Here is a 20,567-nt window from a genome sequence, read left to right on the forward strand (position 1 = left end):
CACCGAAAGACCCTCAAAGGTACAAAGGTTTGAGGCAACCCCTCCTCCTCCTTCCCCCCAAAGACTCAAGGGAGCAAAAACAAAAAACCGCAATGGCAAACAAGGTCTAAAGGCAAAAAAAAAAAGCAAAAAGCAGCACAAGCTGCACACAAGCTCAAGCGCACAAGCTCAAAGGCGAAAAAAGAGAGAGAAAAAAATATAATTTGAATTCTAACATTTTGAATTCAAATTATGTGTTTCGCAATCACGAGTTACGAAAGGATCAGAGGAGCTGGTGTGCGGTGGTGCTGCAGAGGCCCCTGGTCCAAGCTGAAAAAGGAACCACAACGTCAAGGACGGCCAAGTGAAAACAATAAGCAATTGTGAGTGCTCAAAAAATAAATAAATAAATAAATAAATAAATAAATAAAAATAAAATAAAATAAAGCAAAATAAAATAAAGCAAAATAAAATAAATAAATAAATAAAATAAAACAAAATAAAATAAATAAATGAATAACAATTAATTCGAATTTTGGCATCTGGAATTCGAATTATGTTTTTCGTAATCACGAGTGTGGGTGTATGTAGGCGTGTGTGTTTGTGTCTGTGTGCAGGCATGAGTGTGTGGGTATGTGTGTGTGTGTAGGTGTGTGTGTATGCGTGTGTGTAGGTATGTTTGTGTGTGTGTGTGTAGGTATGTGTGTGTATGTGTGTGTACGCGCGTGTGTGTAGGATATGGGCGCAACCAGGAGACAGTTTTCGCTAGATGAGCAGAATCGTGAGGCCGATCGACGGTGATGCTGCAGAGGAAGGCGGTGAGAAAATAAAATGATAGGAACGCCAAAAACAGTCAAATGAGAACAATAAGCAATGTGATTGCTAAAAAAAAAAAAAAAAAAATTGAATAGTGACATCTTGAATTCAAATTATGTTTTTCGCAATCACGAGTGTGTGTGTGTGTGTATGTAGACATGTGTGTTTGTGTACAGGCATGAGTGTCTGGGTAGTTGTGTGTATGTGTGTTTGTGTGTGTGGGGGGTATCTGTGGGTGTGTGTGTTTGTGTGTGTATGTACAAGTGTCTGTATGTATGTATATATGTGTGTGTGTGTAGGTGTGTGTATGTGTTTGTATGTGTATGTGTATGTGTCTGTATGTATTCGTGCGTGTGTGTTGGTGTATGTATGTATATATGTGTGTGTGTGTAGATGTGTGTATGTATGCGTGTGTGTGTAGGATATGGGCCCAACCTGGAGATGGTTTCGCTAGAGGAGCAGTATCGTGAGGAGCCGGTCAACGGTGATGCTGCAGAGGGAGCTGGCGGGAAAATAAAATCATAGGAACGCCAAAAACAGTCAAATGAAAGCAATAAGCAATCGTGATTGCTCAAAAAAAAATTAATTTTGAATTTTGACCTCTTGAATTCAAATTATGTTTTTCTCAATCACGAGTGTGTGTGTGTATAGGCGTGTGTGTTTATGTGTGTGTAGGGGAGGTATGTGTGTTTGTGTGTAGGGTATGTGTATGTGTGTGTAGGCATGTGTGTTTATGTTTGTGTGCAGGTATGAGTGTGTGGGTAGTTGTGTGTATGAGTGTTTGTGTGTGTGTGTGGGGGAGGGGAAATGTGTATGTGTCTGTGTGCAAGCATGAGTGTGTGGGTAGTTGTGTGTGTATGTGTAGGTGTCTGTATGGTATGCGTGTGTGTGTATGTGTTTGTGTATGTGTGTGTAGCCGCATGTATGTGTGTATGTGTTTGCGTGTGTGTGTGTAGGCGTATGTATGTGTGTGTATGTATTTACGTGCGTGTATGTATGCGTGTAAGTGTAGGATATTGACGCAACCTGCTGACGGTTTTCGCTAGAGGAGCAGCATCTTGAGGCGGCCGATCGACGGTGGTGCTGGCAGGAAAATAAAAAGATAGGACCTCAAAGCAATCATGATTGCTCAAAAAAAAAAAAAAAAAAAAAAATTGAATTTTGACATCTTGAATTCAAATTATGTTTTTCGCAATCACGAGTGTGTGTATGTGGGCGTGTGTGTTTGTGTGTGGGGGTATGTGTGTTTGTGTGTAGGGGATATGTGTACATGTGTGTAGGCATGTGTGTTTTTGTCTGTATGCAGGCATAAGTGTGTGGGTAGTTGTGTGTATGAACGTGTGGGGGGGGGGGTTATGTGTATGTGTTTGTGTATGTGTAGGTGTCTGTATGTATGCGTGTGTATGTGTTTGTGTGTGTGTATGTGTGTGTAGGTATATGTGTTTATGTGTGTGTGTATGTATGTGTGCGTGTGTTTATGTGTGCGTAGGTGTGTGTATGAATGCGAGTGTGTGTAGCATATTGACGCAACCTGGAGACGGCTTTCTCTATAGGAGCAGCATCGTGAGGAGCCGGTCGACGGTGATGCTGCAGAGGGTGCTGGTGGGAAAATAAAATCAGCGTAACGCCAAAAACAGTCAAATGAAAGCAATATGCAATCGTGATTGCTCAAAAAAAAACAAAACAAAACAAAAAAAAAAAAAACGAACGTGCACGGGATTGACGGGGGGGGGGGGAATCACTTAGGTTAAATTAAGGGTGAAAAAAAAGAAAAAAAGAATGCGCAATGTTTTGAGGGCGCCGAAAAAAACCCGAAGGCGCACAGATGATTCGAGGGAGAAAAGAAAATCATTTATAAGAGGAAACTTTTAAAATATTTGCTTTATAAATACAAAAAAAAATAATAAGCCAGGGAAGTTTACGTTAATGAACGCTAATAAGTCCCTTGAACTAGAGTCCCAGTATACCAGCAATGACGTCATGTAAATGGAGTTCACGTACAGCAGAGATAGCAGTTAAGCCCTTACATACGGGTACAGTTAATAAAAGTTGACGGTGACCGCTAAATTTTGTTTTGAAAGCTTCTCTTCTTGGTCGGAAAAATTGTTTTCCTTAATAATTAGCCTTGGTAATGTATTATTAGGTAATCTATGCCTTTGTATGGTGGTGTAAATAGTTTTATGGCTTAAACGCACATCTTTCTGAATTTCAACGCATTCATTTACATATGTCAAGTTGCAAAATTGTAATTTAGTATCGAATTCACATCTGCGTAGTTGCCATAATTTTCTTTCATGCATTTCATAATCTATGAAACTCATTTTAAAAGAAAATTGGCGTGTCTTTTTTCTGAGAATTATTTAGATTTTTTCACATCGAAGTCATTTTATTTGTTAATCTTAATTAATATAGTTAAATTATCAGCTACAATAATTTAGTTAAATTATCTATTCACTATTAACCTTAAAGTGTCAGCATTTGAGCATCTAAATTGCAGAAAAGAATGGAGGGTGCTCCTTTACGAATGTTTAGAGTTGAGATCCTATAAACGAAAATGTTGGCTTTTTTTGATGGTGTTAGGGAGAGAATTCGTGTTCTCATATCTTTGAAGATAGTGCAAGCAAGTTCATGGAATCTCCTCTGACGTTTTTCCATTAAAGTTTAAAAAAATGCAATTTTAGGCTACCTTTGATGACGTAAAGAGATGTGGATAGACTTAGAAAACTCCTGCCTCCCCTTATTTTGCTTTGTCCATAATCTTTTTTTTTTATTTTTTAAATATGCTGTAAAACATCCTGACCCACTTTTTCTTTTCTAAAAACATTTAACTGATTTAGTTTTTTCATAATGTAATTTTCAAAATTTTATCTGTTAAATATGCTTTTAGCCCCGGGAAAAAAAAAAAATTTTTTTGGCACTTTGGCCTGAGGTGATATTTATCAGTGATATATTATACATTTTTTTCCCTTTTTATTTAAAATTAAATATCCGGGCTCTTGAATGTCTTGATGCACTTTTGTTTTCCATTCATTTTTTGACCTTAGAAAAATTTAGGACAGCTGGTGTCTCTATCTTACAATGCTCTGAATCACTCTTTCTTTTTGAATATTAATTTTTCTTTTATTTAAAACATATTTCAGGGCATCCCATGTATTTTTATCCACTTTGTTGTGATCTTGGTGGTAAAATTTTGAGTAAAACTATTCATAAAAATAATGTGTTGGAAGCAAACCCCAATAACTTACATCATTACACATCATCTTTTTTTTCCCCCGCCCTCGAACCTGTGCGTGCTTTGGGAGTCAAGTTTGACGCCCTCTTGGAGGAACCAGTCCGCGCCTGGGCAAAGCTATATTTTTAATAAATTCTTATCCAAATCAAAGATATTGAAAATTATCTGCTTTGATCAGAAAAGAACTCGACTCAATCATTATGCACCTTCCCTATCCTCCAATTCCTTTTTTTTCCTGCCTAACAGGCTGATTGCTTGTCTATTCTAGTTGAACTTTGCTTCTTCATATGTACTAGCTCTTGTTTTTTTTTTCATCAAGCTGTTTATTAATTTTTTTTTCACTGTGATGTGCGCCCTTTTCGGCTTGTGCCCCTAGGCCAGGACCTAGGGTGGCCTATTGGGTAATCCGGACCTGGGTGCCAAGCCCTTTAGTTTGTTACATAGAAAACTGTTTCAAATATTTGTAGAAATACCAACTGTCTGTCTTGCAAGTGCAGTAGAACCTCATTTATGTGGACTAACCAGGACCAAAGGCAATCCCTTTAACAGGTGTGTTTGTGATCCGGAATTTCTGATATTTCTGAAAATTTGGGTCTGGCAACATTCTAAAACTGAAAAAAAAAAGAAAAAAATTACAATGATTTTTGAATGCGTAATTGAAGAGTCTTTATGGGCAGGGAGGGGGTCTCGAACTTCACTGTCTTCAGAAAATTTTACTCGAGTCCACTTGCACCCCTGCCGTATAATCAAAAATCTGGATAATCCAGGTAACATTAGTAATATGTAAAGTATGTCGTGAAAAAAGCTGATTTATTGTTCGTTACGACAAAAAAACATATTTTGTAACAAAATTACATAGAATTGTTTAGAAGATATTAAAAAATGTTAAACAATTTTTCACATCATTTATTAAAAAAGAATTGGTCCTCTAATTCAAACATATGCTTAAATGATGCTTTTTCTCACCTGTAAAAAATATACATTATTGGAAGATTCAAAAATATAAAAATAAAAATGCTGTTTTACAGAAAGAAGAGGTAACAAGATGAAAACGGAAATCCATTGCCCGATCTCAGGGTGTTTGTACTCTGTTGGATCAGAAAGACATTTCACGGAGAAGAAGTTCCTAAACCAGGTATAATATACATATCGACTCTTTAGGTAATGAACATTTACTATGTAGAAACCATTGAAATATGTGCTTAAAGTCTTGTATGTGCTATCTTAATGTCTAAAATATTGATAGAGATAAAAGTGATTGCTTTTTTGATTGAAAATGTTTGGAAGGTTTATTCAGTGACAAATGAATTTATATGACTGCATGTTATGAAGCATCATAAAATTAATTGAATGGATAATAGAAAATTGAAGATAATTTTTGCAAAAGTCAAATGTACCTAAAGGAAAAAATAGGCAAATAAAATTTTTTGTAAAGAAGCAATTTTTTTGGGGGGAGCTTTGCATTTCATATTGAAAGAATAATTATACAGAAGGAATCAATCAGAATTCTGTTTTTTCGAATAAAAAGAACATTTTTTTTGTGAATTTTGAGATCTTGAATTCAAATTGTTTTTCGCAATTACAAATGGCAATAGGACCCTACTCGTTGGAATTCTTGTTTCTACTAAAGCGGCTTATATCGCTATCATAATTTGTATTCAAGAGGTCAAAATTGAAATGAAAACCAGGGACTGGATGTTGTGTTCTGGATAGTTTTCGTGCCAAATGGATTGCATAAAGTTGAGAAACTTGCTTATAAATAATTAGATTCCGAGGCACATGGACGCCTGCATTATAAGCGTAGAAAAAATAAAATAAAAGGATGGTCATCATTCATTTGTCAAGTGAAAACAATAAGCAATTCTCAATTGCTCAAAAATAAAGCCAACGTAAGTAAAAGTCGACAATAAGTTTTGTTCAAACATGTTTTAATTAAAGACAAACATTAAGACAAATCGATATTCACCCTAAACACCTCATAGATAGGCATCCAAACTTTCTGCTTTATAGTAGTAGAGTAACTTGCGATGTCCACCATTCAGACTTAATGGATAAATGTGCTTATTGAATGAAAATCACTTAAAATAGCCATTAATAACATTTTTTCCCTTTTTAAATTTTCCTTGCCTGTTTGAAAAATTGAAAGTGTAGGTGGCACTCTTTTTTCTCTTCAGATAGTGGCCAAGAAGGTTGACATCTACACCCTTAGTCTAGAATGTTTTTTCAATTCTTCAGAACAGTTTTTTAAATTCGGGTTGAAATTAGTGCTGTTATTTCATGTTAAACTAACATGTTGATAAAAATCTTCATACTGGTAACTGCTCATCAAGTATAGAAATCCTGAATGATAGCTTATTTTTAAAATACCAAAGAAATGAAATTTAAAGCATATCTTTTCTTTCTTTCTTTTATTTTGTAACTTTTATCCTGCGGGTATTCCTGCCATTGATCAACGTGAAATTATCTTTATAACAGCAAAACCAGTATAACCCAAAAATTTTCGTCTTAAGGTGTTCTGTACTACTGTATTTTCCAAAGTAAGGTAAATGCACCAGTAGTGGCCACTGCTTCAGTAGTGGCCACTTTAAGGTTTATATTTTAAAAATAAGGATTCTAGGGGTCCCAGTGGATTCAAACTTTCAGGAGGTAGACCTCAGGCTATAATGTAGTGGGCAGTTCAAGGACGAGTAGGTAGAGTATCATGGAAAATTGTCATCCTTATATATTATTTCTGTAGCCTGTTTTTGGTTTCTACGCCAGATTTTCCTCAATTCTTGATCGATTTCTTTGATTTACGCCTTATTTTAAAGCTTATGGTGCTGGCTACTGACAAAAAATAGACCCACGGTCTAAAAATTGTTTTTTTCAGTCGAAAAACCTGTTTTAAAGAACCAGAATGAGGTTTTCGGTTAAACTTATAACTTTAATTTGCGCTATGACCGACAGAGCTGAATAGCTTGATTGGCAGAGCGTTCTCTTTGTAACCAGGAGAATGCGTGTTTGGGCCCACGTCCGGACAATCTGCATCAAAAAAATTAGAAAAATATCGCGCAGTACATGAACAATGAATAACAAATATGAGGGAATACAAGAGGTAGAAACGCTCGTAGCTGATATGAAAACTTGATGCAACGCGGAGCTAAATTGACACTCAATTGTAAGTTTTTTTTGTTTTTTTTAAGCTTTGGCTCCAGGAAGAAAATTACAGCATAATGTAAGCGAAAATATAAGTTTTAAGATTTCAGACTACATTGGAATTGTTTTTTGTTCAGTAAAATATAATAAATCGTATGTTGAAATATAGATTCTTCTAATGAGTTTTTGACTCTTTGTACAAATAAAAAAAAATACTACCTCAATTTAAAGGGTAATATATATATTTTTCTTCTTTTTGCAAAAAACAAATAGCGTATCACATTTTTATGGCATTTGAAAAGCTACGCTTGAAAAAGAACTTAGTTCAAATTATTTTGTATTTTAACCGTACTGTTAAATGATGAACACGTGCTGCCATCTAAGTCATAACGGTTCAAACAGCCTGCGATAACAAATTGTAAAAATTTTCAAAAATAAGAACACTTCTCGGCAGGAAAAAAAATTTAAAATTACCTGTGTTTTTTTTTCTTTTCTTTTTTTGCGGTAGAGCGTTCGGCTATAAACTGTTTGAACTTCGGGCCAGTTCGGGCTGTCCGACATAATAGCAAATTTACATTAATATTACGCATTACATGTACTCATAACATACAACACATAACACACGTAATAAAATAAATGCAGTGGGAATGCTATTTGGTGTTTCGACTCCTTTATGCAGGCTGCAGCTATCATTCAGATAAGTTGACTGCTAATCGAAGGGTGTTCTTCCCTTTTTTTTTAAGCTTTGACTCCGTCCAGACCACTGAGCATAATGTAAGCATAAAAAAAAAGTATTAGATATACCTCAAGGGAATCCTTTTTGTGCAGAAAAACATTTTCATTGTATGCTGAAATGTAGATTTTTCTAATAGCAGTGTTTGAACTTTTGTATAAATGAAAAAATACTACGCCAAATTAAATTTACGAGTTTCAACCAGTAAATCTTTAATTATTTATTCGAATTCGATATAAAACATTAAAATTATTATCAACTTCATTAGTAAGAAATCATTTTCTTATCCTCCGCTTTCGGCTGAAAAAAAAAAAACATTTTTTGCCTACGTTTCAAAAATTACACTTAAAAAACGGACTCGGTTCAACTGGTTTTGGTTTTGAATTTTAAGTGTTCGATTAAAAGAAAAACAAGTACGGGCTTTTAAGCCGTACAGGTTAAAGAAGCTTGCTATGGGAAATTGTTAAATATTCAAAAATAAAAACGCTTATTTTTTCAACCGAATTTATTACTTCTCTAGAATGTTTGTTTCAACCGCTACGTGAGATCTTCCTCATTCTTTAATCAAATTCCATGTTTTACGAATAATTTTAAATCGTATCGTGCTGGCTAATGACAAAACATAGACGCATGATCTTATTATATTTTTTTCGGCGAAAAACATTTTTACTGTGTTTTATTACGCATTCCTTCAATGAATAGCTTTCGAAAAGGAAGGCACAGTTGCTAGGTTTGTTGGAGCGTCGTACTGTTAATCAGAATGGCGTCAGTTCGAATCCGTGACACTAAATATCTCTTTAATGTTTCTTTTTTTTTCCGTCAGATGCTCACATGGGCGGACTGTATTTGCCACAACCTGTTTTTTCACATGCAAAATTACAGATTTTTCACGTGTCACTCAGCCACACTTTTAATGATATTTATATTTGCATTGAAAATACGTACAACCAAAAGGGGAGCGATGATCAAATTATCACAACGTTGTATTTAACGAGGTTTTGTTACTGATGTCTTCAAATTACATGCTTTCTCTTGTGCGCTTACTTTTTTCCGTTTACTTTTTTCTGTTTTTCTTCGTAATATTCTTTCTTTGAAATTTTTAAAGAGCGAAATGCCTTATGAAACGATTCGAAGTACAGTGCGGAGTTCCGCACGGGTCGACTAGTCAACTATTTAATACGGTCACCTGGATTGTCGCTGTTTTTTCAGCTGTCTTCTAATGCTTCTCCATAATGAGGTATGTAAACATTGTGTTGTATTATGAATAGAACAATGCTCAAAAATAATATTTTTAGAGCTGTAACTATGTTATGAAATGTGAAAGATCATGTTTGGAATGTTTTCAACTCGAAATAGTTGTTTTTTAGGCTGACAATTTACCTGGCCACTAGTGGTACCAAAAAAGTTGGGAAATTCAAAAGTGACCACCGAGTGGCCACTACTGAATCAGGAAGCTTTTTCATAAATCAACTCAATTTTCCTTTTAATAGGTTGTAAACTCTTTACATAAAAGCCTGCCTCATTTCTGACATATTATTGTGTGATCTAGTTGTGGCCACCCGGTGGCCATTTCTAAACAGCAATATGGCCACTACTGACTCATGTACACTATATAATGCCTACTGATGGATCAAATTTGAGGTTTGAAAAAAAAAATGAACAAATTGACATTCTGGCATGTTAAAAAAAATAAGAAGATTAAGGAAGAGAAGGGCGATAATATGCTCATTGAGTTTCAAATATGGTAATTGATAGTGTAGGCCCACAGTTTAAAAAAGCCACAAAAATATCCTTCACTGTGGTGACTGCTACTGCATTTATCTCTTCTATGGACAGGCCCGGATTACTCAACAGGCCATCCCCTAGGCCCATACGCCCTGGCCTAGGGGCGCATATCACGTGGGGGGAGGGGGAATAATTAAATAGTTTGTTGGTCAAAAAAAAAAAAAAAAAAAACAGGAATTTGGCACGCTAGTACAAAAAGAGGAGAAACATTCTACTAGAATAAAAAATTAAGTGGGAAGGGCATAATGTTTGATCGAAGTTATCCCTTTTTCTAAGCAAAGCAGATAATTTTTAATTTCTTAGATTTAAGCAATTGTTTCTTGAAAATACAGATTTTTTTTAAGGTATTAGAAGTAAGATATACACTTAATAGAAGTAAGTCACACACAGTAAAATTAGAAAAAGCCATGATACATAAAATTCCCAGATATAACGCTTGTTTATGGAACAATTTTTCTCTTTGATAGTCTAAATCTTGTCAGTAAGTATGCGTTTTGCAATTTATAATCTATTGATTCATATTTATTTATGACTACTAATAGTTTGGGACCCCCAAAATTCAAATTTTTGGGAATAGGGAAATTTATCAGTTTACCGGATAAAACTTCAAAGCTTACTGAATAAAAAATTGGAGCATGGTACTACTCGTAGTTTTCTAAATTATTTGTGACTAGCAACAATTTAGTAGTTATTAAAATTATGTTTACAATAAATAGCATAAATAATCAGAAAAAAAAAATTAAAGTACTTGAAAAATAATTTACCGGACAATACCAGATATTTACCGCCAAAGTTTTTTGATAGGTTATAAATGTTGTAAAATTTCTGAATTTGTGAAATATGTAACATTTACGGACTTTTTAAAAATTTTACTTTCAAAATTTCCCTGATTTCTGTATTTTATCAATGTACAAAACGTCCGTAATTAATTCTTCAGACCAATTTTATTTTCTAAATTCTTCATTAATTTAAGACATAGGTGAGAATTAATGATAATTTTTATGAGTCTCTTTAATCAACACAGATGACTTAAAATTTTTGCATGGAATTTGATCGGCAAAATTAGAAGTCTAACAGTCCTCAACTACACAATCAGACGTATAAGGAGGGTTAAAAATAATACTAAATACATAATTATAAATGTCCGAAAGGTAAAATCACAAGGAAAAGAAAAATGAGCGAGTATTAAAGAATCAGATGCAATCTGATTTAGAAAATTGGGATTAACAGGTAATAGCGTAAAAAATGGCCACAATGCGTAAGTTTAAGCTAATGTGTAGAATTCGATAAATATGCATGTTCTTGAACTCAAAATCCATGACCATTTTTGATCATAGCTGAAATTCATGACTTTCTAGGTGCATGGACACCCTGCCTTTACTAGTATTGAAAACTTATGCCACCAATTTCCTATATCCATTGATATACCTTGGTAAGTTGTAGGAAACAAATCGTCCTAGAATTACATTGAATTGTGGACTTACTACTTTCTTATGAACTAGTGGTACCCGCATGGCTTTGCCCGTAGTAGAAAAATTAAAAGGTCTTTTGGTTCGCCTATGTATTGCAAATAATGTATGGTGACTTTCTCGCCAATTGGCTTGCCCATGTTACGGTTCCATGTAATGATAACTTGGTAATTTACGCGTCCATCTTATAATTTTGCTCGGGAAAATGTTCTTAAAATTGGAATAAAAAACAAACAAAATCAAATTTTTGAAAAATCACTTTGAGGTGCACACCTCCATGCTAAAAACTAATTTTGTGCCAAATTTCATGAAAATCGGCCGAACAGTCTAGTTGCTATGTGCGTCACAGGCATCCAGACAGACAGAGATCCAGATATACAGACCGACTTTCAGCATTTTTATTAGTAAAGTTGAGTAGTGATTTCGTAGAAAGTAGTGATTTCGTTGTGATATTAATTATTCAGTTCATAATTACCAAAGTTCATATGTAGAATACTTAGATATGTACATTAATTTTCTTTTACTCTATTTTTTACATTACCGTACAAAAAATACAATTCCAAATTTTCTAATAAAACCTTCTTATTTTATCCTAAGTACGTATATACTTTTAAGAAAGAAATGTACAATCAAAATGTGATTAATAAATTGGTACTTTATGTAACTATCATATTGAATCAATTTTATCCATCAGTTATTTGAATTTAAAGTGAGTAATGTGAATTCTAAGGAAAGGATGTCAGATGGCCACTACTGACTCATGCATGTGAGCTTTACTGAAAATTTCAGATTTTGGAGTGGCCACTATTGGATTAAATTTGAAGTTTGGGAAAAAATGGATAAAAAATTGAAATTCTGGCATTTTTAGAAAATGGGACGATTCAGGAATAGTTGGGTTATAATATGTTCATTGAGCTAAAAAATTGGAATTAATATTGTAGACCCACAGTTTAAAAAAGACATAAATATGCTTAACTGTGGCCACTACTAGTGCATTACCTTAGGTGTGTGGTGGATGTATAAAATCATCTTTTAGCTTTCTACTAAATCTTTTTAGACTTTTACCTTTTTACCTTAAAATGTTTTTGTAATTAAGAATTATTCCAGACATAACGGTGCAGGTAACAGATATTTGCAAAATTGTTTTTAAATTGCATGTAAATATCATGATTTTTTAATCTCATTTATTTTTATCTCCTTATTCTAGCACATTGCTAAAGTTCATGCTGAAAAAAAATACTCGTGTGCCAAATGTAAAAAAAGTTTTGGTCTTGACTGGTGGCGGAGGCACCACGAAAAAACTTGTGGCATAGAATGGGAATGCAGCTGTGGTGTGAAATATGCATCTAGAGAAACTCTGCTAACCCATGCCAGGAGAAATCAACATAAATTACCTGATAATGTTCTTTCAACTGATAAAGTGTAAGTTTTTAGTCAGTTCATTACTTTTTTATAAATTAATTATTTAGTTATATTATTTAATTGTTTGCAATCATGCTGATTATCATTTTTTGTAACATGGAAGCTCAATTCGTAAAGAAGACAAGCATGGACGTATCCAGGATTCCTGTTAGGGCGGCGCAAGTATAGGCTTAATAAGATAGTGGGTTTTAGTTGCCCCCTTCCCCGTCGTATGGACCTCAGAAATTGCTTGGAATTGTAGTACTGCTCTTCTCCCCCTAAAAAACATTTTATGCTATTTTTGGTCAGATGAGGGCAAAAAAAAAAAGCGGTTACTGGCACACTCCCGTAAATTTTTCGAAATTGCAGTCCTAAATTTGCAATTTTTAAGCTCTTTGGGTGCATTTGGAAAGAGCGTGGGAGTCAGAGGTTCTCTTCTAATGAGGGGCAGTTGCCCCATCTGGCTACGCCCATGAAGACAAGTGACCAAAAGCAGAATCTAGTTAATCCACATAATCCGTATGACCTTATTTCTAATAACAAGTCATTTCATAAGTTATACCTGGAGCAATGTTCTGTGAATGCTACTGATTTGCGAGTTGCTCTTTAATTTTATTTTCGAACAGTATCCAATAAATAGTCCAGATTTCACAAGTATGAATGTAAGGCTCATTATGATTAGTTAATTTTGATGTACCTGGCCTTTACCAAAGGTAATTCCAAAGCTAGCATAAAAAGCCATCTGTTGTAAGTTGCTTCTTTCATTGTTTATTTTTTTGTATTTCAACAGAATAGTGAAAAATATGTTTTAACTTGTTCCTGATAAAGTAGTTTCTACCGCTTTATTGAGATAGAAGTTCAAAATTTTATAATGAATATAGAGAACTTGAGTGTGTTTGATTGTATGTCTAACAAGTGTTACATCCTCTATGAATGTTTGATACTACTCTTTCCAAATTGAAAGTCCTAAAATGCAAGTGAAGGTCATCTTTGATGGTATTTATGGAAAGAAAAAGTGTTTGAATCTCCCTCCTGGAGACTTTTTTAGAATTGATATTTCAGAAAGGCAATTTCAGCCGATCTTTGACGATCATGAGAGGAGGAGTCTAGAGTCCTACCAGGAATTTTGCAAAATTTAAGTCTTAAAAATGTGATTGCAGACATCTCAGGGGGAGTTAGAGGAAGAAATGAGTGACTTTTCTCCGGTTGTTTTTTGAAACTGAAGTTCCAAAAAGCAGAATTTCAGACCACCTTCGATCAAGCACGGTTCCAGAAATTTTCAAGGGAATGGCGATTGATTTTTATTACTTACTTTTTATTATGTGTACTGATTAAAAAATATTAATCACGAAGGCTTTGGATTTATATTCTGAAACAGTTTCCAGATTGGGAACCAAACCTGGATCTGCCTTCTCCCAACATCAATGAAACTCATCTAAATTTGTGTTTTTTGAACTTCCTTTTCAAAAAATTACAGGTGGCGAAAACCCTTAAGGGTCGCCCCCATCGACGTTCCCTTGTATCCGTCCCTGCCTTCGATGTTGTTCGGTGGAGGGGTTTTTGAAAGTCTTCTGGAATTATTACAAAATTGAAGTTCTAAAGTGCAATTTTGAAATACCTCTTCCAATGGAAAAGGGAAGAAATAGGTTCGGAGATCTCTTTGGATAAACATGGAAATTTTAGTTGTTTTAGAATTTAGATAAAAATGATAATCCCCCAAACATGTGTAAATAATAAGTAGTAAGAGATAAGTTAAAAATCAAACCGCCACCTCCTTGAAAGATTTTAGGATCTCCGCGATTGATTTTTCCAATTAGAATTATTTGACTCCCTGTGCTTTTCATGTAAATTTTTTGCATATGTATCATATGATGCCTGCCTTTAAGGGGACATGCATCCTTGCTCTTTATAAATGCATGTGGTTTAGTTTTAGGCCGTACATGGTGTTTGGCATATTCTCCCAAATAGAGTGCTGGCATGTGAACTTTGTGATTCCCCCGGTTAGATGTCATACACTGATTTAAATATGACATCTCATTAGGTTAATAACTTAATTGTTTGTTAATTTTGAAATTGTGAAATATTTATTGTTTATTCAAATTTTGTTTTTCAGGAAAAGTAGTAAGATGAACAAAAGCACAGCAGAGAATCCTGTTGTTGTCGTAATTCAACCCATCATTCAGAACTTTACCTGCATTCAACCACCACAAAGCTATGCTCTGAACCAGAGACCTATATTACCGAAAGTCACCCAACCACTTTTATTTTCTCTACCCATTAATATGAGCACAATGCCTACACTCACAAATACCATGGTTTCTCCTCGGGCTGTTGATCTTCCTACTGATGCTACCGGAGCCATCAAAATTCAGGCCGCACCTTCACCCGATAGTAGTATGTTACCTAAAACCAATGCAATCTTTGAGTCTGCAAAATATGCAAACAAAAATGTCAGTGGTAATTCACAAAAAAGTACAGCAACCCAAACTCCATCAAGATTCGATAATCCATCTAAGGTGAGGCTATCACAGGCATCACAGTGCTCAAGAAGAGCAGCAAAATCCATGAAAACTGGGATAGAAAGTACACATACACAAACAGCTGAAAGCACACTTGTGAAAATCAAAAAGAAGAGATCTCGGCGTAAATCGGTAGCAATAATAACTGAGCCAAGCCTTTTGACAAACCAAAACGTGGGTCAATCTCTGTGGCCGGGTTTCAAAGATTTCTTCACGCCTGATGCTCACGGAGTGCGTTCCTCTCGCAATGTGAGTACCACAACAAGCACACAAACTAGTTCTCACAAAACGCTGTGTGATTCAGAAACTATTACTGATGAAGACTTTTTGAAAATGCACTGGAATAGCTCTGAAAAAGAAAAGAATTTGATTTGCAATTCTTCGTTTGAGGGTCTTTCCGAGATTGTGTCGAGAGATTCTGTGGCTGGTGCATTGCCTGAGAAATTCAATCATGACACATTATCAGTGATAGATATGTTCTCAGACTCCATGATGAAGACATTTCCTGAGAGTGTTGAAGAGAAAAGTATGTTCCAGAGCTCTTCCAATAAGTCTTCTGAATGTGATTCCAGTTCTTTGCTGTCTGTGTTTACTGATTGTTCTAAGCAAGATATCAGCAATAAGATTCCTCAGCCAACTTTATCTGATATTCATACGCAAACAATTGCATCTTCTGTTCTTGATTATAATTTACTTGCTAACATGGAAACACAAACCACAGATGAATTCACCCTCTCTGATTTGGAATTTTCTGACACTGAAACGCAAACACCGTGGGAGGATTTCCCAAACATTGACTCACCCTTGCAGACGGATCAGTTGTCCATTGAAATTCAGACCGATTTTTCTTCTTTTTCTCAAGATCTGAATCAGGATCCTTTTGATTTTATCAATGGGATGGATGTACAAAATATTATTGGTTGCTCCAGCAAGGAATGTCTTGGTGTTAATTCAGAAACACAAACACAGGATAAGTTCAACTTTCCACAGTTTACCAATACTGAATCTCAAACTTTAGATATTTCTGACTTTGTGTTTGATTGATTTAGCAGCTCAAGTTTTTGGAAGGTGCACAAAATATTTGTGGAATAGTGTAAAGTAGACATTGTTGGTCTTACTGCATGTTATACTTTTAACGAAATATTTTAGGACTTTGTTATATGGTATATAAGCAAACCCTTTGTGTATGTATGTTAACATTTGTTTATTTTGAAAAACTTCGAATAAACTGAAAGCACAAATTACACTAAGCATGGAATTCAGAATATTTTAAAGACATATATTTTGAAAATTTGAACTGAAAGAATTTTGTTTAAAAACATTTTGCAGAATAATTTAATGTACACTATCAGTAAATGCTGTTCTCAGTTCCTGTACTTAAACATGTTTTTCTTGCTTAAGTTGAATAGGAATGAAGTATCATCAGATGCCATAAGCCATTAAGAGCTGGTTCAGATGGTCCAAAAAGCTGGTTTATTGCTGGTACTAACTGCAATAAGAAAATTCCCTAAAAAAGGGAAAACAAGTGGATCACTAGAATTTCGGACCTACTCCTTATCAGGTGCTAAGCAGGATAGTGCAGAGGATGTTTTGGTCTACTGGAGGATTTAATATCTAAACAGTTGCTATCAAAAATTCCAACCCCTGGTCATTATCTTTCCTTTGTAAATGCACCCTAAAATAATTTCCAATTTTATCTGTGATCATTGTAATTGAATTTTACAGCTACATTATTTGCAGCATTTAAAATTGGAAGCTAAATTAATATTTAAAGTTGCAAAGTTGATTTGAGCAGTGGATATAACTTCTTTTTATTTATCTTAAATTATTTTTATGGTTGAAAATTAATAAACATGCGGCTGAGCTCCTTAAATGTTGTGTTTCTTTATGTAAAGTTATCATTTTCATATTTAAACCTTCATTCTTCTGCTTTAGAACACTATTATTTTAGTGTTGCTTCTCCAGAAGAGGCTAATTTCCTCAGAAGTAAAAATTTAGGTGATTTTTTAAAACATTTCTTCTGTACTGTGTTTAGCGCAAAATTAAAAAAAGAAAAAATGCCATTTATTGGTTTTCAGGAGGGTAAATCAATGTATAATGTGTTTGAGCCAAAAACCTATGAAATAATCTCATTATAAATGTAAGTTTTGTCCCAGCAATTTCTGAGAAAATGGCATTTTGTTCTGAAGCTGGTTAAATTTAAAGATAAGTAAATAATTGCTTAAAACCAATATTTGTTTTTGTTGTTAATTTATAAATGTAGTAACTTCTTTTAAATGCATTAGAAATGTTTATGTATTCGATGACTGATTAGTAACTAACTTTTATGTATTTAATTATAGTGGTTGTCTCTGGAATCGAAAAATTCGTAATAAGGTGGCACACTTTTCTGAACATTTTAGATTAATGTCTAATAAAATCTATTCATTTATTGAACATATAGCATAAACATATACAATTATTACTAAGTTAAACAGCGTAAAACCAGGATATGTGTCCCTGTGAAATGATATAAAGTAGTCCCCAGTTATTTTTTTCTGTGTATGATGACAGTTAAAGATGAGATTGATGATTTGTGCTTTTTCCTTTTAAAAGAATAAATTTATTTTGCATTATATTTATTTTAGTAGTTTTGCTATTATGTAACATTTAATGTTTATTACAGTGTTTATTTAGGGTAATGGCACCAGTAACAGACATGCTTTAGACATCACTCTCAGGTTAACTCAATTTCCTGAGCTTTTTAACGTATTCAGAATTTTAAAACTTTTTCTCATATGCAACTACATATCATCTAATGTTTGGTTGTTTCTGGATCCTTTGAATTAGTTAATTCTATTTTTGCTCAATTTCAAAAAAAAAAAAAAAAAAAAAGGCGAGACCCCTAGTAAAGGACACCGAAATTTCTGATAATACCCAGCAACAGATAGGATGAGGAAAGGATGAGTAATGAACAAAATTCCCCTTTTCTCTTCAACAGGTGCAAAAGTTCTCTATTTTTAGATCTAAAACCTTATTAAGTTCAATTGAACATGAAACACCGGCAGACCTCGTGGTAGCTGCTCATAACCTTCCACCACTGCCTTGTAAATACCAACTGGCTCATAAAATTCACTCTGATAACACTAGATGGTTGCATCGTATTCATGGGTTTGCAGCAACATCAGTTTTACCCTCCTAAAATTCTCATTATTTAAATCCAAACTTACGACTATATGTTAACTGGTGTCTTTACCCTACCGTGAATTTTAAAAGAACTTGATCAGAGTTTACTATCTCACCAAAGATACTTACACTGAAATATTATAATGTGTAGGAAATTTAATTTTTAGAACACATTTTGTCACACACACATATTATTGTTTGTTAGCTTCCACTTATTAAATTGACATTTCAAGTCGGGTATTTCTTTTAGTTAAACTTTATAATAATTATAAAACACTCTTATTTCTTTTGAATAAGAAGTGGTAATTTTAGTGTTCAAATAAGAAATATTCTCTTCTAGACAGCACATGTAATTTGATTACTTTATAAATTATGAGGCATATGAACTTAATGGATAGTTTAATAATGTTATGATTGTCATACTAAGGCATCTTATTTTTACATTCCTGTTAGGTGTTTGATTTTTGTTCTGTTTGAAACATATGTGCATCTATGTATTAAAATTTTCGTTTTATTATTTGTTACACAATAAATAAATTTATTTTTTGTTAATGTTTTCAAGAATGTTTATTGACTTTGAGTGTACTACTGTGATTCCAATTAATCACGTGCGTCCCGAAGCATACGTCTTTATATATTGATGGAGGGGTGCCTTGTAACTCTGAAACAAGTGTGTGGATTTTCTTTTACCCCATTCAAAACCGCGTATAAATAACTAAAATAAATGTACATAAACTATTATTTTACCTTTGAAATCATTTTAATTTATCTTCCACAAGTTTCAGTTTTAATTCAGTAATGTTTTTGGCAGAAAGAGAGAGACCTACTTTCACTCGAATTACTACATTCCAAAGCACACATTGCTGAAGGAGTTCCCTGTACCTCAGAAAAAGGTGTAAATTTTATTTAACCTCGTTAAAAACCTAAATTAGTATGTCTAGTTAATTAAAAATTAAATGCACGAAAACCATACATTAAAAAAATATTTTTGTTTATCTTCCAAAATAATATCTGAATGAATTATTTTCATTGCCTTTCCTTCCTCATTTTATTGCTGTGTACTTGCATCTCTTATCCCATTTTTACTGTCTGAGAGGAATAAAATTCATCATCATCAGAAGAAGGGGGGGGGGGGGGGTCAAAGTGAAATTTTCCGGGCAAAAATAGTGGGTTTGAACTTTGGTGGCTTGTAGGGGGAAGCAATTGCCCCCCTCACTTTCAAATGTATAGTGACTTTGTACTTAACTTTTCTGAGCTCAAAATTAATAATCAATAGAAAAATGATGAGGAGGGGGGGGGGGCATGGCCCCCCCCATCTGAATCTACGCCTAAACGTAATTTACACTCTGAAACAAATATTAACTTTAAAATACATACAGTGGCTCCCAAAAATGTTCGTACACCCAAGACATTCAATGAAATAGGACCCTATACATTGGTTAGAATTAATATTTTTGAATAGGTAGTTAATTATAAGATCTTTGATCAAATTTCAACAAAACTACATGAAATGTTTTTTAAAAATATTAAAACTTAACTTTTTAAAAATCAAAAACCAGAAAGGGGCAGAAATTTTATCTCACAAAAGTCTTCGTACACTTCAAGAAATGTCTATATATTATTGAATAATCTAACCTTTTATTAAGTTATAATTTAGTAGAATATCATGCGGTATCAACGACAGCTTTTAAACGTCTGGGAATAGATTTCATTCTGTTTTCTGCTTAATTTCTGAGCAAATGTTAAACCACACTTCGAGTCTTACTGTTTCTAGCTCTATATTCGTTTCTAAGCCGTATTTTCCTAATCTACCCTCCAGATATCTCTAAATATGTTACATTAAGTTCAAATCTGGAGATTGAAGGGGTATTTTCTAAACTTTAGGACAATTTTTGAGACCCTAGACGCAAACGTTGAAAACCGTGTGCTTCTTATCGTTATTTTGATGAAAAAAAAAAGTTGTTTCCAATAAACAAATTTTTGGCTAAGAGTTTAAAATTGGTTTTTAAAATATTTAAATTAACAGCATGATTCATTATTTCATCAAAAAATTCCAAACTACCAAGTCCTGATGCTGATATGCACCCTCACACAAGAACACCTTCACCGTCCTGATTAACTGGTCCAACTCAGTTCTTAAGATTTAAGTTCCTAATTTTTTCTTCTATTTACAATTATACAACAATTTAACGAAAAATGTTAAATTCCTTTTTATCTGCAAGTAAGACGTAATTCCAAAAATTTTGAGCTTATTTATCATTGATTTTGCGACGAAAAGTGTAAGCTTTCTGTTTTTCACACGGCTAAGAAAATTTCTGCGCGAAGAGGTCCCA

At 33.9% G+C, this 20,567-nt stretch overlaps 1 protein-coding gene across 1 annotated transcript; it reads left to right on the plus strand.

The window, feature by feature from the left end:
- Positions 1 to 4,770: 4,770 nt before the first annotated feature.
- LOC129229532 (ATM interactor-like) lies at positions 4,771 to 18,787 on the plus strand. Its single transcript, XM_054863854.1, has 3 exons — positions 4,771 to 5,162; positions 12,357 to 12,571; positions 14,664 to 18,787. The coding sequence occupies exons 1-3, from the start codon at positions 5,073 to 5,075 to the stop codon at positions 16,111 to 16,113; spliced, it is 1,755 nt and encodes a 584-aa protein (XP_054719829.1). The 5' UTR covers positions 4,771 to 5,072; the 3' UTR covers positions 16,114 to 18,787.
- Positions 18,788 to 20,567: the final 1,780 nt, after the last annotated feature.

Source organism: Uloborus diversus, chromosome 9, assembly GCF_026930045.1.
Source record: "Uloborus diversus isolate 005 chromosome 9, Udiv.v.3.1, whole genome shotgun sequence".
NCBI lineage: Eukaryota > Metazoa > Arthropoda > Arachnida > Araneae > Uloboridae > Uloborus > Uloborus diversus.

What these genes read in the sequence shown, in the direction of transcription:
- LOC129229532 (XM_054863854.1), top strand. Translation starts at nt 5,073, where the DNA reads ATGAAAACGGAAATCCATTGCCCGATCTCAGGGTGTTTGTACTCTGTT. An exon ending in AGAAGAAGTTCCTAAACCAG is followed by an intron (nt 5,163 to 12,356) that starts GTATAATATACA and finishes TCCTTATTCTAG; the next exon opens with CACATTGCTAAAGTTCATGC. An exon ending in GTTCTTTCAACTGATAAAGT is followed by an intron (nt 12,572 to 14,663) that starts GTAAGTTTTTAG and finishes TTTGTTTTTCAG; the next exon opens with GAAAAGTAGTAAGATGAACA.